The following is a 24453-nucleotide window of genomic DNA, read 5'->3' as shown; positions in this document are numbered from 1 at the left end:
CCAACTGGACAATAAGTTACTGTAAGTACAGCAAGTACTGTACACACACTGTCATGATCAAATCAAATTAAATATTTACACACTTTATATGAATCATTTGAGGGCAGATCTATAGCATGTGCATCACATAAGCCTGCAGGAATAGCTGCTATTCTCAAGGTCATTTTCTGCGTAAACGGGATTTAAAAAAAAAAACACATGACAAATGCTATCTGAGTACACCAGCTTGAAACTCAGATTCCAGCCATTCATGGATTGCAGACTCCTTAACTGAACAGATGAAAAACAGCAGAACTCTTTATTCATTTAAAGCATGTTATATATCCTTGCCTGGATATTAGTACCTATCACATTTATTATTTATAAAAACATCAGAACCACATTTAGATTTAAGGGTTATATTTTTGGCTACAAGAAGTTTGATCTTTTCTGGTACCAAAATTATTGTTCAACAAAGGCCACAAGGTGCTTAGTGATTTGTAGTATAAGACTGAGCCAAAGCTGAAAAGGGCTCTCAAATAATGAAAGTTGGAAAAAAACAGTAAAAGTAGACAATACATGTACTTCTAGGATACAGAGACTAGATTAAATAAGGAGATGACCCAAAATGGTTTAACTTAGAATAAAATACTTTTATGCACTGATATCTCCATTGACCAGTTTCTTTCCCATACCTTAAACAGTTGGAAGATTCACATTGACCTGAATAGCACACTTGTCACATTCGATAGCTTTTCTTGACATTTCTATGACAAATGTAAAAGTTTTGCTTCAGTGTGTTATAACCATGTTTCTCTCTCCATGCAAAATCCTAAGAGAACTTCTTACTAAAGTTTAAACAGAAAACACATTCTTCCACTATACCTTATTATTTTTGCATTTCAAACTTATTCATGAAACAATTGAGTAAATTTTGGTTGGGTGCTAAAGGCTTAAATGTTAACTGAATTTCATAGTGATGCAGTGAATTATTTCTAACATCGATGGTCTAAACAGACTGAGCAAAATGTATTTAGCTGCACACATACTCTATTTTGTTCAAAAGACTGATTAAATATAGATGAATGATAAGACAGTATCAACGGGTCTATCGGACACATAAGTATTGAAAACAAATAAACAGGCAACAGATCGCACTAAATATTCATGCTGTGGATCTATTGTAATTGACGTGTCTGTGAATTGTCTGACAATTAATGTTCATGACCTTAACCTGTATTGAATGTATAGTTTTTAAAGGAGAATTGCAACACTTTTTTTATTTTGGGGTTAGACAGAATTAGCATTGATGACTGCATTTCAAACCACAAGAAAAGTAAAATACAGTAACTTGTAAAACCTCCAAATAACATCACAAAACAGACACTTTCCTGGTATGCGCAGCAGAGCAAGGCAATAAAACGTCTGGTGATATGAAGCGATCCCATTACAGTGTGAAGAAGCAGTCTTGTGAATACATCTCTTTTAATCCAAGAGAAATATTACTCTCATCTTTGAGATGGGTTTTGCCAATAAACAGAATTTACTAGTTAACTCTGCATGCAGATCACATTGGAAACTTTCTGCAGTGAAATATCTGCTGCACAACTTGTACTTAATTCACTCTTAGTTCACATTACATTAGTTATTACAGTGATTAGTGAGCAGGAAGGGCTGTTTCACGTCACAATTCGTGGGAACTCTTGCTCTCGCCTGTGAAGAGACCAGGGGTTTGTGACAACATGGCAACTTACAGTACTTTCACAAAGTTAATTTTGTGCTTAATTTGAATAATATTTCCCTATATAAGAAATAATTTACTTTTTTTTTTACTGTGATTTAATAAGTGGTCTGAGAAAATGAGACTGTAGTTCCCCTTTGAATAAGCTTAAATAGCAGTTACCTGTACTATCGATCCTGACAGACATTTTTTATCTTTTTAAATTAACTTCTTTTTGGATCAAAAAGCTGACAGCATTTTAGATGTGCAATGTGAAAGTATAAATTTTTTGAGTACATAAGTTTGCACATCATTTCTTTCCAAAAGTTTATTTTAAATCTTGCACCTTAGAAAAATTCAGGATGTGTACTGCACTTTATACTAAACAGTCTCAGGACCTTGGAATATGCAGATTACAGTCATATTGAAGTCATTTAAAGTACAATTAATTACTGACATTGGTAGCATGGGATAAAACATAAGATAATGCAACTACACCATGTAAAAAGAAATGCCGGAGGAAGAGAGAAAATGGTTTTGAATTTGTGGAATTATTAAAACAAGTTAGTACACTAACATTTATTATGTGCAAAAAAACATTCCTACAGTTCACATAAGAGGGTGGCTGAGTAAATTATAATTAAAGGCCATGTCTCTATATTGTTCTGAGCAGGAGATCACGATGTCTGCTTCTTCTGGAACTGTTTTTTTGAAGGCAAATATTTCTTCACAAAGAGACTTCCAAAATGAAAGATAAATCTAAACATTTATCAATAATTGAACAGTCGATCATTTTACAATGTTTTGTCCTGCTTTAAACAAAAAATAAATACTGGCTGTCTATTGGGAGCTTTGACAGACTTCTTCCAAGATCCTACCAAAGAGCCAGAGAGCCAGAGGTCCCCCTCCCCAAAACAGGCTTTCCTTTTTCTTACCCAGTTCCTCTCCCCGCCCCCCTCCCCCCCCCCCACCCCATACAGAAACTTCCTCAAAAAGTCTTTTGCTCCCCTGTTCTGCCATTTTTTGTGAAGTCACAAAAACCACCCATATTTTGGCTTCAATACAGAGCTAAGCACTCAGTCCGTTTCCATGGAAACACTGCGGGATTCCTTAGACACCATAAATCTCATCAGTTTCCCGTGCAATTTTTCAATCTTCTTGACGTCTTGGGCCTGGTCAGTCTTGTACTGCAGACACTGAAACAACAAGGCACAACACCCATTAACAGAAGGCAAGAAAGAAAACAACACAAAGTACATCACGAGGGGAACAAAGGATTAGAAAATTAACTAAAGAAAATATCCGTAAATTATTCCTATTTAGAAGCCAGTTTCCTTATTTTCCTCAAACATATACTATCATCTTTATTCACTGACTGTACACCTACCTAACCTGATTCTCTCCTTTCATAAAAGGAAAATCCTGACCTACAAGCACCTTGTTTTAGGACAACAAATCATGTGAAACTGTCACTTTTAATTGGAAAAAATAGACATTTCTGCAGTGGTTACATCTCATTTAACATTATATTAAGCTGTAAACCCACCAACACAGAAAATCTTTTCAAGATCTGCTTAGTTAAGCTTTAATTTATTCATCCTTCATATTCCAATCTTATAATCAGCTTTTATAATTCAGTCGTATCAGCAGTGTAGAAATGAATTTGGCAGGTCACTGCCAAGTTCAGATTTCATTTCCTGTGTTGACTTGTATATCCCGTGTACCAGTACATAACAACCATGATGTAATTGATGTACCCACTGAAAAACTGCAACAGAAAATTATCGTTTAGGATTTACTACAAAAAGTGGACAAGGGAGGCTATTTCTATATCAGAAGCAAAACACAAAAATTCTACATATACATTCTAGAAGGATTTTAACATCACTGGGTTTATAACTGACAACATGGGTAGTAGGAATTATTCATTCAATGACGGTTCTTCAAGGTTTGTTGTGAAATTCCAGATGATTGACTTGTGATGCTAGTACCTTAGCTGTCCATCTCTCATGAAGGATGTACAGGTGAAAAGTTCCAAGACAAGCTTTGTGCAAACTCCTTAGTCAGCACATTTCTGTCCAGTCAATATGCATCAGTATTCATTCAGAAACTGGATTACTTTATTTATTCTCCATATTATGACTGTACAGCTCCATTGCTGCATTACTCTGCAACTGGGCTTCCTGTACAGCAGCCCACCACTGCCATCAGTGTTCTGTGACACACTGTAACAGTCACAGGCCTTAAGCATGGCTATACATTTTAACTACAGAATTCTGATTCTAAGTACACCTGTGGAATCGGATCATCTTATATTCGTGATCTCTGAGGGTGGTGCACATACTTACCACTGCATCATCTGTCACTTTCATACAAAGATTGCCATCACAATGTCGATATTTGAGAACCACTCGAACCTATAACACAACAGGCTGGGTTAATGTCCAAAAGAATATGATCATATATTAAACCATAAAAGAGAAAAAAAGGTACTCGCATCACACTGATCTAAAACCTGCCAAACAATGCCCTAAATCCCTTGAACAACCCTGAAGGTTGTAACTAGAAATGAACCTTAGACGAGCTTGACTTTTCATATGGGGATGTCAAGAACACCAGATTTCAGTATGGCCAGCTCACTTGCTCACATAATTAGTTTTTGATACATTACTAACATTGTTACTTTCCCTGGTAGTCTCAGCTGAGGTAGATTAAAGGCCATTTTTGACCAGAACATTAGATAAACATTCCTTGATATCCATGATTTTGAGATGGAAATGAAACGCAGCAGATGACAGATCAAGTGAAGTCACTCTCGCTACTGACCAGTCACCAACCCCAAGGAACCTATGAAGACAGTTTTAGGATGAGCTCTGCAGAAGTAAATAAACCCAATACTCTAGGTTTCCTTAGGATCCTGTTTCAGGAGCTTGCAAGATGAGATCATCACTGCCATCTTGCATAAGGCACAGGACAGCACCACAAACATAACTTCCAGGCATATATCCTGTGCAGTGCAGTGGCTCTGTGGCTAGAAGGCTGCTGGTTCAAATTCCGCAGCCGGCAGAGGAATCCTACTCCGCTGGGCCCCTGAGCAAGGCCCTTAACCCCAGCTGCTTCAGGGGCACCGTATAAATGGCTAACCCTGCACTCAGACCCCAAGCTTCTCTCCCCCCCGTGTGTCTCATGGAGAGCAAGCTGGGTTATGCAAGAAGACAAATTCCTAATGCAAGAAATTGTGTATGGCCAATAAAGTGATCTTGTTCTACTATCCACAGTGTTAGGAAATGACCAACATCTTGCCTCTGTACTCATGTTTTTTTTTCCCCAATCAACGTTCACCAAGCACGACTACAAAACCCTGACAGTGATTTCACAATATCTTTGAAATACAAAACTAACAGCGTTATATTTTTCATAAATAAAGGAAGGAAAGAAGATACTTAATAAAATTAAGCCTCTGATTACGGTTTCCAGTTTAAAATGCATAGAAAAGCTGTAGCTAAGCACTGCAGTTGGGTGTTTTGTTACTACATGTAACACTAATAAGGGAATTAGCCGATATTTTGCACAAAGAAAAGCGAGTAAGACAGAATCGGCCTCATAAGTAAAGTAATGTAATTACTAGGTTCTTACCTTTTCAAATACTTAACTCTCAATGAAGAGCATAGAAGACAAACATACTGTGTAAGGAATCGTAGGAATGTCCAACAGGGATTTTCTACACGGAGGAAAGGGAGTCTCAGAAACAATCGAGGGTTCCTCAGAGACAAAAGGGCACTTCTCCCTCATAAGTATAAATTCTTTCTAACTCTCCTACACAACAGATCTACTCAGATTGTGTTTAACATGGATCTGTTGACCTGCAGCGATTACAGTAACATTGTTTATAATCATTCCAGGCGTCGTTTGCGTTTTATGAGCACACTGATGGTCGTTACTGAAAAGCTTATCTCGAAAAAGATCATACAGGCCTAAACACTGAAAGCAAACAGTGTACAGCATTGACCACAGCTGGGCAAATTAATGCCCATTATTAAATTCTTGGGAATGTCTTACCTTCATTGGATCTGTCAAATACAGCTTCTCTGCAGCTCTCGAAAATTCTTCCCAGGTCTGATAATAAGGCATACTGGAAAACAACGAATAAAGAATAAATGCAAAAAAAGATAGCTTATACCCTCTAAAAACAAAATTTTAAACACACATCAGCACTACAAGCTAGAAAAAGATGGTAGAAGGCCATATAAAAGCTCTTTCGGCATTGGTCGGATTTCGACCTGACCAATCACAGCGTTCCATATTTCATAGTGCCTCTCTGCTTCAATAGGGGGTATTCTTTCAGGCCGCGACATCTACTGGCCTGGAGGGCAATTTAATGCAGCACTGACTCAAAAAAGCTTGTACTCAGGCTGGTCTTGGAGAGTCACAGTACCCTAACAAAAAACAAAATTCCTCAGTGTCTAAAGATTTGCAAAACATCATTATATCAGTAATTAAATTAAGTGAAATTATTCATATGTTTTCAGGTGGGATGAAAACCCATAATATACTGACTCAACTCAAAGATGACTGAGTAGCTATTTCAGTGGGATATAAAACAAAATTAAAATAGTCTTTTTCCAGATGTCAATGAAATTGCAGAGGTTTTATAGAATGCTTGAACCTCTGGAACAGTTAGGCTGCATTCTGATTAAACTTTGACTTCAAGAGAAAGACATTTTTTAAAAAAGGGTTGGTGTTTTACTGCGGATGACAGACTTTTTCCCCCCAAATGTTCCTGTTTCATGAATGGAATTTTCCGTTTTGTAAATGCCTTCATATTCTTATTTTTGGCACATTCCCTAATCTAGATGGAATCCTGTCACATTCTCCATTGTCATCACAGGTTAGCTATCCCGTGATATAAAACCTGCCAGACATCATGATTGTGGCATTTATGGCCCATAGCTAGGGAAGAATAGGTTGTCCTGACAGGAGCTCCCTTTCCTGCTGGGCTATTGCAGACAATCACATTGACTTGGCCACCTGTGCTAGCATTTCATACATTCAGGCTCTGACTTCTGTCAGCACCAGCTCTGAAGCTCTGAAAGCACCTCGTACACAGTTACACAGTGCTGCTTTTGGATTTTATGAGAGAGTAACTCAAAACATTGTAACACATACTGTACCAGATTGATACCAGAGTTCCTTCTGTACAGTATAGTTTTGTACTTATTTTCTGCATTTACTGTATCCTCTCATAAAAATAATACAAAGAGACTTTGTAATGTTCTTTAATAATTATTAATTTGGATGATTTGTGTAATAGCACCAAATAAAATATGATTAGGCTTATAAAACAGCCAATTTGCAGTGCATCTTGTCTGCTTTGTTTCTTACTTGTGCTTCATGACTTATGTGTTACTAAACCTGCATCCTTATCTCTGCACTAGCTGGTTTTTCATTTATTCCCAACAGGATGCTGTGCTTAAACACTTATTAAATGTGCTGTTCTGAAATAATGATTACAATTCCAGTGATTTTTGTTTTGTCATAACATTGCCATTCTTAATCTTCAAAGGAACAAGTAATAGGTTTATTCCATGCTGAAAACACAATGTTTCTGCCGTGGAGCCTTTGTCAGGTGTGATTCTTAATCTTCTGCAACCATGGAGCTAACAGATGTGGATACCTCAAGGTAAACATGCTTGTTCCCTTGTAATTTATTTCCAGCCTTCAATAACGGTGTTCTATTTATCCATACTTTATCCAAAACAGACTAATGGGTGAGCTAGAACCTAACCCAACAGGTGCAAGACAGGGTACACCCTCGATGGGATGCCAGTTCATCACAGGGCACACAAAGACACAAACACGCACACTCACATCAGGGCCAATTTTCCCAGAAACCAATTAACTTACCAGTACAGTATATCTTTGGATGGTGGGAGGAAACTGGAGAATCCCAATGAAACCTATGCAAACAAGGGGACAACATTCAAATTCCATATAGATAGCACCCCAGGAATTGAACTCAGTGCCCCAGCACTGCAAGGCAGCAGTGCTAACCACTGTACAGCTGTACCTCTCTATAATTGTGTTCATTGTTGTTTAATTTCTCTATAATTCAGGGGTCTACAGCCCTGGTTCCAGAAAGCCTCTATCCATCTTATACAGCAGATCACCTGTTTTTTTAATGTTTGCCATATGTGTACATTATTGATTAATCAAGCAAGTAATCAGTTCAATTAAGGAAATTCTGATCATTGAGGGCTGAAGAGTACTTAGATTTAGTCCCACATTATCTCTTTTTACTTAATACACAGTTTATTGACTACAATGAAATTTTGTCCATTTTTAGAAATTGGTGATTTAATATTGTGACTTACAAAACCTAGATTAGAGTTCTCCAGGATTCAGGGTTGAGCACTTTGCTATACAGTAAAACTTTATAATCTTAACTATATTTCTTTAGGTTGCAGTTCTTGAAAATCTAGACATAATACACAAGAAGCTAAATGAAACAGATACATAGATACAAATGAAATGTAAAACTATACATTCTGCTAGTGACAAAAAAAACTAAATGTATATTGCTGTGCTGCTATGATTTAAAAAGTGATCAAATTATTTCAAAGTCTTGAAAGCAAGTCATACAGTATATACACACATCAAAGGAATGGATGTGCTTTGGTCTTGAAGAGAACAGATTGCAAGTGGATATGATTCATGTTTTCAAATTCCAGAACAGTTCTGAAACAATTAACAAGCCAACATTTTCACAAGCCGCTAAACAGAAGAGGAAGCAGGTGTTGGCCAAAGATGTACTGATGCTTCAGTGTCCAAGTATGAGTTGCTCATGACACCATCCACAAAGGTGACTTCGATCAGTTGGAATGTTCCCCCTACAATCCAGACCTGACACTACTGTTTGTTCTGACTTCTGAAGGCACAACGTCAGTGTACTATGTTTATAGATCATGAAATCCTAAAAGCAGCCACTATTTTACTAGCGCAGACAGTCTGACATAAAAGTATGCCAATTGCCTTCGGGTCCAGGGGTGTTCTTCTGAATAATGATACAATTCCAGTTGGAACCATTTTCAATGTCTTGTTGTATAAGCTTATTGACCCTTTCCTGTGAAAAACCTCCGTATGTAACAGGGCAGGTTTGGGAAAAGAATACCTAACACTTATCCATTACACAGTGATATGTGGGTTGCAACAGTGAGTTGAATTCATTATCAACTGTCAGTTCAAAATTAGGTGGTCCAATAATCCCCTTTGCTTTCTCATTCTAGTGATGTCCAGTTTCATTGTCATATCTCCATGACTAAAGAAGAGATATTTATTCTAACTGACTGACCAACGTTTTCCACTCCTTTGTGCAACCTGTCATTTACCTCTGCTCCAGACATTAACTAGAGTCAGACCTCGGCCAGCCTAAAGAAATGTGTATATGATGTGTTTCATGTGTGTAGGTTGTATGTGTTTTCATGTGTATGTTCAATTTATTGTCCTGTATCCATTTCTAAGAGTTTACAGTGTAAAGAGTTATATACAACATATATAGTGGTATACAACAACTAATGATAACAGAGAGTAGTGTTTGGGCCCTAATGTCATTCACATTATTGTCCATGAACATTAGATCATTTTGTATATTGCAAAAAGTCCTGTTGGTAACAATTATACCAGCTTTCTAATTCATTTGCTTAGAGATCTTGCAGTTTAATAATTTGATATGGGGAGAACTGTGCAGTTGGTATTTGTTGTATGATGTAGCCTAAATAAGCAAATAAGCCTAAATGCTTTTGTGGGCCACTATATATACTTTAAAAGGACATCTCATGCAATTGAAAAGGGCAGCAACATACTAACTCTACATAAGGACAAGATCACTTGTAATGTTTTGTGGGACTACAGCTTAATTCTTTTATATGTATTTATATTTGTATATTTACATTTATAAACATTGATATTTGTTTTCTACAAGCTCATGCTTTGTTTTACTTTCTTTGTTTTATGTGCCTCTGCATTCTTGTATCATTCCTGAGCATTAAGCAAACCATTGGGTTTGTTACATTGGTCTGTTTCAGGACATTGTAAACAGGGATCAAGTCGAGTCGCGTTATTCTTGACACTCCTTTTTCTGCTGTTTCTGTAGCAGACACAACCCTTTTGGAATGAAAGAATATCTTATACAAATCATTCCAAGTGAGCTCTAAATAGTGCATTGTATACCCTTAAAATAACTTCCTTTGATTTCAAGTCTACACATTTCACAGTCTGCACTAGCAATGTGCTGGCCTTTTTATCACTTCCCCACAGTGGAGTCAATACCAACTTCGAAATCCCGTTCAGAGACAGCTTCCTTACATTCAGTTCCCTTTAATCTGATGAACGACATGCACATACTTTACTACTTACTACTTGCATGTTACACTTAGCGCGAGTGTAAATTAAATGTAATCTGCCAAGCACCTATCCAGTCTTAACAATTTTATCATGTTTTTTTTTGTCCCTTTTCTGTTTCTACATCATTGAGTTTTTCCCACCTATTTTTGTGATATTTCCAGACAGGCTATGTCAGAGTCAAAACTCTTGATGTAAATAAGGAGGAGTAACATTCCTCATTCATGTACAGTAGACCTCTGGAAACTACTCCACTATAAACATTACTCCAGTTATGGTGCTCTCTGTTTTCTGTGTTAATCAGTTTGCAGCTTACTCACATACATCACCTTTGATAGCTACAGCTTTCAATTTACGTTTTACTTTTATTGTGGATGTTTAACAAATACCTTTGGGCAATCTAAATATTTTATAGTGCAAGCTTATATCATATAAATAATTTAATTATTTTAGTTACTTATGCCTCCCTAACATCATAATTATTGTATTGGATGTTAGAAATCAATGACCTATGGTTACTTGTCTTAATTGTGTACTGTATTGGACAGTAGTGGATACACATTGAGTGGCAGTTGAATAATGCTCGTCTGTGAATATCATTCCTTAGTTTTATTACAATAAGAAAAATGCCCTTGGGCCTTTGTGATTTTTGTGTTGTTGTGTGAGTGGAAAATAAGCAACGCACTTAAGATTTTATAATACAATGGCACACATTGATGAGCAACAATAAGAAACTTTTAAAATAAAGGTTTCTGATCTTTTCATGGTGAGCTTTGATGCATCTGTGCTGGACTAACACGTCCCCCTAAATTTAGTGAATCAGAACGTACAAATGTTGAAAAAAAATATCTGAAAAGACGATTGTATCTGCCCTCATCAGTTGTAGATCTATTACTGATGTGAAACAGCATATATGTACCCGAGTCTTTGTGTCAGAAATTGTGACTGTGATGACTGAACACAAGAGAAATTACAAACAAGAAAAGGTTCATTTGGTTGTTTCTTTGAGGATCTCATTTGGCTGTTTGCTAGAAGACCCCACTATCCCGACTTCAACAACATGGCTGGGTAGCTTGTTCCATACTCCCACTATTCTTTGTGTAAAGAAGTGTCTCCTATTCTCAGGAGCACCCCTTGGACTGTCTATAAAAATCCCAGTGGTTCTCTGAACACCTAGCTTTGAATCACTGTTCTAAAGCTGAATTATATATTTAAGGTGAAACACCCATTAACGAACAGCATGACCACATTGCGGCGCCTGAAAGCCGCTGTAATCCACTACGTCTCATCTAACTGTAGGGTTTCGCCGCCTATTCCAATGTAGTTGTTGACCGGGAACACAGCTGCCAGCTGGCAGGAGGGGGGCGTGGCTCGTGGAGAGGAGAATGGAGCTCTCCTGCTGTACGTCTCTTGCGTCTCCGACGCTGCTGAGAGAAGCTGTGCGTCAGTGCGGTTTCTGGAGAAGGGGATCCCGGCGGCACGTTGCCGCTGCTAGTGGTTGAGGCGATACGAGTGAGAGAACGGAGAAAAGCATTTCAGTTGCATTTTTTTCTTTCATTCTTTAACAAGCATAAACCTTAGCGGGATGATATAGACCGTACAGGAAAGCGATTTTTCTTTTTCTTTTTTCTTTTTTGTTTTTTTTTTACTTTTCTGTGGTTTCTGGTCCCTGCGGTTATCCATTGGTACTTTTTTTGCGGCTAAATTTGCTTAAGTACGGACTTACTGAATCTAGGAAAAGGAATAATAGAGCATTGATTGAAATAAGGTTTTAGAAGGTGAAAACACCACCACCACCACCATGAGGTAAGGAATTAGATTTTGTGTCCTCCCTACCGATTTAATCAAAGCATGCAACAAATTGGATTATCGAAGAAAATTCTTTGTGTATGTTTTGTGATTTCGACTTGTGGTTTACATAACATTTGCGTGATTTTCTGTTTGTATTTCAAGATGTTTTTTAAATTGTGTAATGCATTATTAATTACATGTATGCACTGCACCCAGAATGTTGTTTTTGCAACTAAAGTAAATTTGACTGCAAGATGTAGCTAACAATAACATGGTTAAGCCAGTGGAGGGGGATTGGAGTCCCACCATACCCGTGAGAATGCAACTGTGTGTGCTAATAGCCACTCGGTTTTTTTTCTTTCTTAACACTCGTGTAAAAAATGCCAAATAAAACCGTTCGTAGACTGCGTGTTCTTGAGTGCCTCTAGTAACTAGTGTGTAGCTGTAGTTACACAGTAGCTACCACAACATTATTCAGTTGTTGCAATGCAGTACTCTTTCCAGTGGAATCGATAAGCAAGAGAGCGAATTGATACCCGTTTAATAAAATAATCCCTCTGCAACGAAATCGAATCCTTCTAATTATTATGGATGTACTTGTAATCTTGTTGTAATCCTAATGCTATTTAGTTGGTTCCCCTTTTTTGGAATTCTTGTATTTGAGCTACAGGGTGTTTTACGTGCTAAGGTTTTTAATTCTTCCAAGCAATTTTAATTTTGGTCGCATTTTTGGTCCGGGGTGATCCACTTTGAAGTACATTGAACTAAAGCGTCTCCTTTTCTGCTCTTGCTTCTAGTTTTATCGTTAAAAATATTTGGTCGTTGGTATAAGAAACCGATGCGTTCTCTTTCTGTAAACGTTGCTAAAATACACCCACACATAAACGATTGAAGTTTTGATTTTTGCGACATCTGTTCCAATAAGTTAAGGAATAACAAAACAAACTAAAAAAACTGATTTCTAATTCTAATTTCAGAATTGTTGTATTCTGAATGGAAAAGATTCCAGTACCTGCAAGAATATGGTTAGCAAAATGCCGTTATTTGATCATATATCTAGCATGTCATGTAACACAATGGGTCATCCACTTCCATTCAGATCCATCTCGGATATCAAATTATTTTGTTTAAATCTTATGAAAGAAATGACTTTAGTGTTTTATACTAAGAACCATTTCAAATCATTTCTAGTACTACTTAAAAATAATGCGTTAATCTGCAGTGATTTGAGATTTTGTTGAGCGGTGCATCTTTGTCTTTGTAGGGTTTATATCATTCGCAGTAAAAAACAAACACTTGCCAGTGCAACATAACCAAAGCTTGAAAACCTATTTAGAAACAAGATAAAAACGTATTTTTACATCTAATAAAAATGTAAACGCTTTCATTTCAGGCAGCGTTTACTGTAGTGGGTGTGGAGAACCCACTGTGCAGCTTTATTTTCCTCTGCTTTTTCAAGACCGTGTACCTTGACTTGAATTTAATTACACTTGGGTTCTTGTGAAGTGCATTAGTACTATTTTCTAGGTATCCCCAAGTCAAGCAAAAACGTCTAATCATTGTCGTTAGCACGCAAAATGTTAAAATGTAATAACTGAGAACCTTTGCAAATTGAAAGGTTTCGCTGAGTAATTTGATGATGGGCCTGCGTACACAGTAGTATAAATTTTCGGATCATTTGTTAATTCACTCTCCGAATTAACAGATGTTTTCCAGTCTCTAGGTGAAGCACTAGGAATGCAATTGATTAGCAAAACCTGCTGTGATTGGTTTACACCGTTTTTCACAAAATGATTGAGGGGGTACCGTCTTCTATAGAACTTCTAGATTTCGTGACATGTTAAAGTATTGCTTCAAAGCAGAAGCAGAGTGTGATTCACATGACATTGTTTTCAAAGGTTTTTAGCTATTTAACCGGTAGGCGAACGTAGTTGAGAGGCGAGAGTAGACGGATATCTTTATGGACGCGACAACGTGGCTTCCTAAGTTTAGATTCAGAGTGGAATAAGGTCAAAACTAAATTTCCGTGATTGAAAGCCTTTAGCCCTCCTAATAACGACCTCTAATGTCAATGGATCCTTCATTTTCCCCTGTCTAGATAGCGCCCCCTCTTGTTTGGAGTAAATGAGTGAATAGAACTAAAACGTTTTCGGTTTTCATTGCAACCAAATCTCATTTTGTGTAATATGAAATGCCTTGTAACACTCAAGTTTTTATATATTATTTAGATTTCGTGTTTTTTTTAATGTAGTTTATTTAAATAAATCTTTACCCTCCCAACCTCCTTATTAGCTTGAAAGCTTAGGGTATAATACTTACAATATATAAAAAAAGTTATTTGATAGTTTTTTCTAGCAGCTCTGCCTGAAGATCGTCAAACATAGATGCGGGAAGAGTTTCTGTTTGTATTGTTATTTTAGGTTTGGTTACAATACAATCCAACTATAGGTCTTTCCCAGAGGGGTGGTGAGTCATTAGTAAAATCAATACAAGTCATACCCCAGATTCAGGACTCCAGACTCCATTAGACAGATAAGACAATGCTATATCATTAGTTCATTTGCTTTCTTTAAACAAAGAAAAGTTTGAAATATTAAGTTATGGCTGCAAGTAACACTCTGGATTTCCAGACAGAATAATTTTTTTATCCCCAGACTATTCCCAAATGAAAAGTAGGAAGGAATTCTCTAGCTTGCCAGAGAGCTTGTTAGAGGAAGAGGGATATCTTGTGGAAGAAAACACTTCCACTACAGTGTTTAAAACCAAAAGGCAATATATTTTCCTGCTTAATGAATGAACTTACATGAAGTGGGGTCATGCATGAAGATACAAAAGCATTTACTGTAAACTAGACTGAAGCAGGTGAACTGAGTGGAAAAACACCAGGCTAACGTAAAGAAGGGCAGATGTGTGTGTATGTGTTGGGAGGGAAGAGGAGCCAGAATCACAAAAAAGGTGGTCCTCTTAGCAGCAGTTCCCTAGAATACAAAATTTAAAAGCAAAGTCACAGAAAGGAAGATACTCTACAGTGACTAAAATGTTTTAGAAGTTATAAGGGTAGTGGAGGAGTATTTCATTTCTAGGAAGCAAAGTGCATTCAGAGATTTGTCCCAAAGGGCTGTAATTGTTCTGATTTTTTATCTACTATGAGATATTAGGAACTGTTTTATTTACCACAGTACCATCGTACTGTGATCTGTAGCAGGTGGTGGATGTAAGGGATCTTTTAAAATCTCCAGTGCCTAATTCCCTGGGACCTGATTTTGAACACCCTATGGTAGGTAAATGGTGAAAAGGGGCAATAATGGAAAAGGGAGTTGTTTCACCAGATCAGTATTGCTACAGACTTAGTGTTGTCAAGCTGATTTGCGGATTTCTGTGGAGTCTCCAAAGGATAAATATAGGCTTAAATAAATAAGGAGCAAGACCGTCACTCATAAAAGTATGCGAACATATTCATATGTACTGTCGCATCTAACGCTTCCTACCACATCTCCTGCAATGGAAAAAGTAGAAGAAATACTACTAGTATCCCAAAGTTTTTTTTCTTTGCAATAGAGCAAACATGCTAAGTGTCCGCAGAAAAGTGAAAAAGCACTTCAGATTGCTGAAAGAAGAGGATAAATCAATTCTACCTTGGAACAAAAGATGTCCAGGAGTTTAGTGGGAGGTATTCAACATCTTGAAAGGGATTGACAAAACACAAACTTGTTTTAAGCTCAACAGTAGAGAAACCAGGCCTAAAGGACATATATACAAATTAAGGTATTGGTGGAACTGTGAATATTTTGTTAGCAAAAACAGCTTGTTAAGTTTTAATGTGCAAAGCTGCATTATATCCTTTATGGCCTGGTGGGCCGTCTGTGAACTCCTGGCTACTGGCCTGGTGGGTCTTTCCCTTTCTTTTAGTTTCCCTCTCCTGTGAGGGACGGTTTGGCGGGGTAGTGCAAATGTTAGCATTGCTGCCTCGCATCGCTGGGGCCTTAGGTTCAATTCCGAACTTGGGGTGCTGTCTGCATGGAGTTTATACTTTCACCCCATGTTTGCATGGGGTTTCTTCCAGGAGCTTCAGTTTCCACCCACAGTCTAAAGACATTCTGGTGGGTTAATTGGATTCGGGGAAAATGTTGCTGGTAGGAGCCCTGGTGTGTGTGCCTGTGTGTCCGTCTTGTGACGGACAGGTATCCTATCCAGGGTGTTCCCCACCTTGTGCCCTTTGCTGGTCGTTTGCTGGCTTCCCTGCTCCTCGATACAGTGGTTCAAAAATGGGTGGATTGATTAAAAAAATTTTGTGAGGGTACTCAATGCAAGCAAAGTAGAACTGATGTACTTTTGTTGATTCCATATTTACCAATTTACACTCCCTAGTGTTTTATCTTCTGATAGAATGTGGAATTAACATTCTTCTTCCTTTCATATACCCTAGGCTTTGAAAGGCTTGTTCAAGTAGGGGGAACAAAGGTACATGCTTTTTTCCAAACCAAGCAACATGCCCCCCTACACTCCATAGTGTGTTGAAATCAAAGGATGAACCGATGGTGTTGAATCCTTACAGGCAGCAAGTAAACCAAGGATAGCCTGGTCAACTTGTTGTGTTACTCCTGGTGGGACCCCAGTCAGTTTTGTGAATGTGACATGAAAAATGTTTACCATGGAATTTAAGAGGGACTATGTCTTTAAGGCAGTGTTGGAATTCCCAATCAAAACAGCCTCCTTCCTCCCTTTACAACAGACTGTTTTTGTCTCCATGACAAACCATCTCTAATCTTTGTAATTCTTTGCTCCTGCTTTGGATATTCAACACTTGAAATATAGTAGATTCTACAAAGGCTTTTTCACTGTCAGTGAGTCAGGTGTTTGGTGAAATATTAGTGTTGGACCGGTCTGAATTATGATGGTTATTGACAAATAGGCAATTTATAGACATCCACACCGTCGTCGTGATCAGTTTGTGAAATTTCTAGTCTTTAAGGAAGTGTAGTGTTCTTGTTCTTTCTGTCCTGTGTTGTCCTGGCTTAGCATCCTTTACAATGCACCTTTCTGAAATGCAGGATTAAATCCTCTGTATTTGAGTATGAGTTTTTAAATGCAACGAGATCCAAATACGGCGAGATCAGGAGAATTCTTTGAGAAACATTAATAAACCAAAGATTTTAATTAACAGGATTTTTTAAAGTCTGTTCTACAAAATCCTTTAAAAACTAAAAACAAACGCAAGAACTTTGCATTCTCACAGAATGGACATATCAGGTTGTTTGTTCTCAAAATCGGCAGGCTTCAATGGTGTACATATTGTGTATATTGTGCATATTGTGTGTATTCTATTGTGTATAGAATTGGCACTTCCTGTAAGGAAGGCATAATGTGTGGTACATCATTTCAGGCAAGAAAGTGTAAGTCTGTACTGTATGTTGATAGACATCTTTGATGGTGAAAGAATAGCCAAAATAAACTTGAAAGTGGTTGACTTAGCAAGTCTGAAAACGGGAGGTCTCGTGAAAGATAAACTGACATCTTTTCTCTTTTGTTTTGAATTTCAAGCCAGTTTCATTCAGGTCTGTGCAGAAATTTCAATATGAAGGCTGCCATATTTCAAAGTTATTTGCCACACAAAACTTATTGACTTTATTTGCTGTTTTGAACTTCAAATCTAAAGTTCTTCTTTATCTGTGCTTTTCTTTTACGTAATTTACTGCCATGAAATTGAGAAATTTGTACTTTTTCCTCATTTTAGTTTGAGGTGGTTTCTTGTGGCAGCAGGTTCTATAGTATGAGAACAGTTATCTTGAGTTTTCTGTTGTTGCGAAGAATGTCTGCAGTCATGTTGATAAGGACCACCAGTTGAAATAAAAAGCATTGAGAAAGTACTTGGACATAATTGTACTTAATGCTCTCAGGGCACAAATCGACTTTTTCACTGTCAGCTTTTTCAAATGACTCAAGAAGTACAGAAAAGATTTAGGTTTCTGGGTACCCTTTTGACAATCTCTGAACTTTTAGATGTCCCCAGAGTAAGAATGAAATCTCCATTACAATGCTTCTCATGTATTTGTTTTTCCACTTTCTAGTTGTCTTGTACATCAGAGTCTAGTATACAGTATTCACTCATTGAGTAATATTAAGACAATACCGTGAAGATTCTAGAATAATAGAATACCAGATTACAAATCTGCTGCTTGATATCTGGTTTTAGTGTGACAGGATTCCTTCTTGTACATGTGGAAATGTACTAGTTAAGTACAGGATTTGTAGATTTAAATTTTGGTGGCCAAAAATGAGCCCAAATTTGTGTCCATGCTAGCTCAAAAAGTTTTCATAATTACTTATTAAATTACATGACCCTGTGTCTTGAATGCTTAACAAACCTGAAATATGGAAACCACTTAAGTTGACAAAAAACACATTCTTTATCTTTATTGTTCATTAATGGGAAATAAGCTTTATGGTTATTGACGTTATACATGAGTTACATACCAACAGAGAGAGCTCCTTTGGCCCATTGAAATGTTGAATTTCTGGTTTCTGAGTGGCTCAGTGGACAAAGGAGCTCATTGAGAGAGCAGCTTCAGCCCTGCTGTTCAGCTATGGCCTGCTTGGTTCAGTGCTGCTACCAGTATTCCCAAAGCAGTGATGTGCAATCAACTGAGTACTGCTCACGCTGGGTGGGCTTGACTTGATCAGGCTATATTTGGACTGCAGTGCAGTAGTGGCCACTGTGATTAGCCTGGTGTCTGCAAACTGTATCAACTCCTCCAAGTGATGCTAGGTCTGTGGTTGGTCCTGCAGTGTATAAAAAAACAAGTGCTTGTAAGAGGGCACATTTCAGAGAAAGGTGCACAGTATCTTCATCCCTGTATGTTTTGAGAGTTGTCTCCAAAACCACTTTGGACTCAAACCTCAAACTACATTGGTGAGGACTAGCAACATGTACCTAGACATGAACGATAATCAAATATTTATTAGACTGAGCTCTCCAATACCAAATATGACAAAATGCACTGATTACATTGTCCCAAGCAGAATCGCATGAAAATATGACTCGTACTGTGGTCACCCTACTTCCATCGTACCAAATCTTTGTAATATTTTCTTAAACTAGTTTGCCATTAAGAGTCAGACTTAACTATATTGCTGTAAACATTTGTGGTAGCCTCAAGCAGAACTGCATTAGTTTGTGCATAGAATATAAAAACCTCATGTGAAGCTTCATTTTTGCAAATGTTTAAAAACGAGGCAGTGCACAGAAGAAAGGAGGCTAGTCTGGTTATGCTGCATGTTCGGTTCTCTTTGCTGGTGGCATTCTGATCTAAATACACCATCAGCCGTTTATTAAAAATTAACGCTGTGCATACATAATCGATGTGCTCTACTACTGTTGTTGTGGCTATTATTTGAAGGATCTCATTGTGTTGTCTTCTAACACACCGCTTCATAGGTTGTTTCTGTAAAGAAAGACGCCCTAGTCTTTTTTCAGCCTCAAGCAGCAAAGCAAACATAAGGCATACAAAAGAAGTTCCAAATTCAACTGCTGGTGCGTCAGACAAGAGGTGAAGGCTTTTTTTTTCCTGAAGAGAATCCAAACCAGAAATAAGCTCAACTGCCTCAGTAAATCGGGAAACAAAAATACTTATATTCTTTCTGTTTCTGTGTACTCTTCCTCTCAAATTCTGTACATATATGAAACTAACAAGATTAATGTTTTTCGTCTTGCAGCCTTGGAGATCTTTGCCTTGCTTGTATTCTTGAACTATAACCATTGTTCCCCAATCTGCTTGTTTCTTTAAAGCTCTAATTTGGTTTTTGCTGAGATTAGCTTTTGTTTATTCAAGCTGTAAACGTGGATATACCTGTTCTTTTGTAAATCCCCATAATCTGACCTGTGTGAATGTTTAGAGTGGAAATAATTCTCCCATTTTGTGTATTGAGTTCTATATGTATGTTTTTGTATGTGACGTTTGCAGATTTTTATACAACCTGATTTAAATCCCTCTTTTCTTTATCTAATGACACCTAGCAATTAATGTGTTCTTTACATACTGTATATAATATGCAATTGAGCAGTATTGTCTCTCAAGGTGATACTTGGACATTGCACTGTAATATTCTCCTATAACACAGCAGGAGTTTTATCAGATTCCCTCCATAGAGAGAAATATGCTTTATCCATTATATGCCCTAGCCTTTTGTGTGTTAATGTATTTGATTACATAACAAATTTACTGTAGTAAAGGAAGTGTTTTTAAAACAGGGTTGATGCACAGTTTGTGAATTGAGGGGTTAATGGAGAACCCCAGTGGTGATCATGCATTTTATGTACACATAGTCTTTTCTAATTGAAAGTTTAGAAATTTAGAAAAAAAATCTCTTTAATACACCGCCTCAAAAAGCACAAAAGATTTTTGAACTGGCCTAATTTAACTGCACCAATGTTAAATCTGTGCCTATGGCAAAGTAACACTTCGTGGCCAAAGTGATAATGGCCATGAGCTTTTAGAGGCTACAGTACTGCCATTTGTCTGTTCAGTACTGTACATTCGGCGTGTCGGTGCTTGCTGTTGTAATGAGTAGTGGACCAATGGGAATGTTTAACTAATCAGCCAGGTGGCAACCTGATAATTAGCTGGCATGCACCATCTCACTTTGCTAAATTGGCGGAGTGGTGGCTCTGTGGCTAAGGATCTGCGCTTGTGGCTGGAAGGTTGCCAGTTCAAATCCCGTAGAGGAGGAATCCTACTCCGTTGGGCCCCTGAGCAAGGCCCTTAACCCCAACTGCTCCAGGGGCGCTGTACAATGGCTGACCCTGCGCTCTGACCCCAAACTTCTATCTTCCTGTCTGGGTGTCTGTGTCTCATGGAGAGCAAGCTGGGGTATGCGAAAAGACGAATTCATAATGCAAGTAATTGTATAGGGCTAATAAAGTGATGTTATGTTATGAAGTAGTTTTGGGACATTTCTGGTCTGAACAGAGCTTTTGCAAAAATGAACTTGAATTAAATGAGCAGGCGTGGATCTCACATCTGTCCTCCATGTACTCCAAGGTGTTACAGAAGAGCTGTTCTTTAGGCATTGAGAACATTCCTGGAACCGAAGCATGCAGGTCCTGGTCCTTTTTTGCTATGGAGATGGTCTTTACAGGATGAACTAGCATCATGTGGGTCTCCCCAGTGATGTGTTATGTGGAATTGCTGACCCAGTCAGCAGTTGGTCAGTGCATTCACACATTTGCTTACAACTTCAGAATGTATCTCAAGTTCTGTTTCCAATGAAAAGAGTTAATGCTGCCCTTAATGCTATGTTCCTGTTTTAAGTGGCAAAGTAATTTCTCACTTCTGCTTGTGATCTGCAGTGTACAGTAGGAAGGCTGCTGTGCTTCACCCAGGACAGTGCCATGGGATCTTTAAAGATGAACAGCACATTAATAATGCTATTTCTTAATAATATTAAGGGTGATTCAGTTACCAGTTAGGGTTTAGATGCCCTAGTTCCTTATACCCTGGGGTCAGTAAACCCCTGACCTTGCTTGGGGTTAAGCTCTTGGAGTAGGTGTCTACTAATTGTTTGCATGCTATATTTGCAAAGGACAGGCAAATGAGTTAAGCTCCCAACCATTGACACTCCCACTAAAAACTGTTAATCTGATAACAGTGATACTAAAATGTCTTGTGCAAGAAGAAAAAGTGTGAGCAATAGAAGTGTAAGATGGAAGAAGGAAACTCTCTACAATGTTTGAATGTTTGATCGCACAGAATGTTTAAGGCCAGGGCTCTGTGTGTTGCTAGGCATCGCCTGATTGGTCACATCACCCCACGACGCCACAGACACTATGGTGACAATGCTTTTGGTCAGGCTTTCTTACTGCTTGACTTAAAGCATGTTCAGTACTGTATATGTTCTTTTCTTAAGACTTTAGTATTGCAGTTTTAAGTATTTTGCCATTAATTCATCACATTTTGAACTTTGTGTTTTATAGAAGGCTTTTGAGATTTTGCTCACCTGTGTTGAGTTGCCTTATTTGTGTTCAGTGGGAAAAGCACTTAGATCATGTAGAGAGTATTTTTAACCACACATTTGCTTTGTAAAAAATCCAGTTACAATCTGTCATTTACTGTACTCCTTGGTAAAACAGGCTTTCTTACAAACCATGACAGCATTGTGGTTGAACGATAAATCCTGTACTTTTTTGAAAGTATACTTGAAATTGAGATACGCAGATACTTAGAAATTTTGTGGCTTAGTCTAATTTTTGTGTCCTAGTCTAATTCTTTTTTTTTGCTTTTGGTTTTCAAATAGCTCTTTACGTTCACCTTGAAGCTGACATTTGGGAAATTAAACAGCACCTTAATTTATACACTAGAAGAATGTTTGCCTCCCATAGCAACATTTCTAGGCTATAAGGAAATTAGGTTTTGAGATCTGTATTATACTTTAAAAATTTTAGAACCTTGTAGATAATCAAATTATTGAAGGCAACGAGTGTTTGGCAATTTGTAAATTTGATAGAAAAATTCTTTATGGTAACTTTTCAGCCTTGAAACAAAATGGAAAGATCTTTGATATGAATTTTCAGGAAATTTATAAAAATGACAGATTTCCATTGTGATATGTAAATGATGGACGGCAAATAGATCTATATGTCCAGTTTCTATATTTTCAAATTTAAACCAGTGCTTCTTTTGATGGTTCATACCGATTATGGAATTTAATTTGTTTACAAGAGGCCACTTTTTGTGATTAAAAACACATTTTCATTAAAAAAAGTATCACATTCAGCAAAGAATGACTTTAGTTTTAGAAGTGCTATAGTGTCTATCGGTAATCTTGTAAGATTCAAGTTATTTTGTCTCTTTAATTGCAACTGGATGATGTGAGAGGGGAGATCAAACTGGATTTCCTTTTGTGTTTGTAGAAGTTACTCCCTTGAGGGGTTTCTTTGTGCCGGAGATCCTTTGAGGTGGACATAAGCTGTGGGGTGACACAGTGCCCCCAAAAGCTGGTGTCCTGCCGTTAAGAAGAAAAGCTTTTTTATATACCAGCTGTAAAGGGTTGCAAATGTTTCTCTTCTCACTTCTCACTTCAGCTGGAATGTTAATATTCATTCCTTCCCTTTCCTCAGTGCTACTGCCTCCTGTTCATTCTAATTTTTGTCTTCGTGACCGCAGTCACTTTCAGTGCTTGATTCAGGATAGCCGAATAACCTGTTGCCTCTGATAATGCTGTTTTCTTTTGTACCTGATGTTTTTTGTTTCAATTTCAGTTACTAGAGGGTTGCCTGAGAGATGGTTGAAGCTAACAAAGTGCTCCAGTGGGCCCTCACCCTTCTGACCTTCCAGCTGTGTGCATCACTTTGCAAACTGCACTTCTTATTCCTAAAATACTGAAGTGTTGTGGATTTAAGGATTCTTTTGAATGTTTTCATCTCCTTATTATAAATGAAACAACTTTAGTTTTTAACATTGAAGCCAGCCAATAGCTTAGCCTGCAAAATGTGATTTTTCTTTAAAAGGTGTTCTTCTAAACAACATCTACAGTATTTCAAAAAGTTGCTGTTTCAGGTGTTTTTATTCTGAAACTTGGCAGCATATGTGATTTCCTATTTTATTTTCGATTTGGCTTTGCAAGAGTATTGCCCCTGTATTACATGGGAAGGAGGAGGTGAGCTTAATGATGCACCCTTCCAGAATTTCCATTGGTTATAGACATTTGTCATTTGATGCCTTTGCGGCACCACAGTGGCTATTAGCAACATTATTGCTTTTGTCTCGCAGCACCTGTCGGCATCTTGCAGGACCCACCAGTTGTGGTTTCACCAAAAGCCGAGGTGATTTTGACTCAAACCCATCCAGCCCAGGCAAGCACTGCTCTTTGGGGAATCTTGGGAACAGTCCGCTAATGAAACAGCCCAGGCTCACACCGGAGTTGTTTGTACCACAGTGTTGGTCTTGTGCTCCTTAACCGTTTTATTCACCCAGGAGCCTTTTGTGCTTTTGTGAACTAGTTTTAATGTTTTTTCCTTTGCTAATTCAGTTGACCTATCAAAATGTCAGTAGAATCAGACCTCCCATTTACGCACAGAACGGATGGACCTGGCTCTTGCTCCTTTTACTGGATGTACGCTTATAGGATGTGCAGTGACAGAGAATTTATCCGAGTCGATCCCTTTTGGCAGGTCAACTGGCTTTTACGTCATCAAACCAGTGCGATATTTTATCGTACCAGCTGCTTATGCCCAATTACTCATCTGTGCGATTTGCTAAGTGCTTCTAGGAAAGTGCAGTGTTTTCTTGATATGCCCTGCATCTACCGAATGTTTTTATTCATGCAGGTTTACCTCTTCTTTGGACCGAATTTTCTATACAAATTGTCTAGTAGCTTTTCGAGACTGTGAATATTTTTTATTTTTTTGCATAGCCTGATAAGAGTTAGCCTACAGCAAGAGCAAATTTAATAGAATTTTATGTGGAGGCATTAAATTCATAGCTCAATGTACACATGTTTTGTAACAGTCAAATTCTTTCCAGAAGGATGTTGAATTAATTGTACTTTAAATTGCTTTGGAATTGACTTTA

General features: G+C 37.8%; 2 protein-coding genes across 8 annotated transcripts in view; one reads left to right on the top strand and one right to left on the bottom strand.

Moving 5' to 3' along the window:
• Positions 1 to 274: 274 nt before the first annotated feature.
• Positions 275 to 5944, bottom strand: srp9 (signal recognition particle 9). The gene is made up of 3 exons (XM_088909599.1): positions 5759 to 5944; positions 4048 to 4116; positions 275 to 2895 (listed from the first exon to the last, which is right to left on the bottom strand). The coding sequence occupies exons 1-3, from the start codon at positions 5828 to 5830 to the stop codon at positions 2776 to 2778; spliced, it is 261 nt and encodes an 86-aa protein (XP_088765725.1). The 5' UTR covers positions 5831 to 5944; the 3' UTR covers positions 275 to 2775.
• Positions 5945 to 11504: 5560 nt separating this feature from the next.
• enah (ENAH actin regulator) overlaps positions 11505 to 24453 on the top strand; it is a 153244-nt gene continuing 140295 nt past the window's right edge. For 2 of the 7 annotated variants that reach the window (XM_088928289.1, XM_088928280.1), the window contains exon 1: positions 11581 to 11902. In XM_088928289.1, coding sequence (XP_088784415.1) covers positions 11898 to 11902 — 5 coding nt within the window. In that variant the 5' untranslated portion in view covers positions 11581 to 11897. Of the gene's footprint in view, positions 11903 to 24453 lie in introns of all 7 variants that reach the window. The other 5 variants (XM_088928389.1, XM_088928295.1, XM_088928382.1 and 2 more) reach the window with 5 other exon arrangements.

Source organism: Atractosteus spatula, chromosome 2, assembly GCF_055471065.1.
Source record: "Atractosteus spatula isolate fAtrSpa1 chromosome 2, fAtrSpa1.hap1, whole genome shotgun sequence".
NCBI lineage: Eukaryota > Metazoa > Chordata > Actinopteri > Semionotiformes > Lepisosteidae > Atractosteus > Atractosteus spatula.
The sequence above is the reverse complement of the archived record's forward strand: the minus strand, read 5'-3'. Positions and strand labels throughout refer to the sequence as shown.

What these genes read in the sequence shown, in the direction of transcription:
- srp9 (XM_088909599.1), bottom strand. Translation starts at nt 5,830, where the DNA reads ATGCCTTATTATCAGACCTGGGAAGAATTTTCGAGAGCTGCAGAGAAG. An exon ending in ATTTGACAGATCCAATGAAG is followed by an intron (nt 4,117 to 5,758) that starts GTAAGACATTCC and finishes GTTGTGTTATAG; the next exon opens with GTTCGAGTGGTTCTCAAATA. An exon ending in AAGTGACAGATGATGCAGTG is followed by an intron (nt 2,896 to 4,047) that starts GTAAGTATGTGC and finishes TTGTTGTTTCAG; the next exon opens with TGTCTGCAGTACAAGACTGA.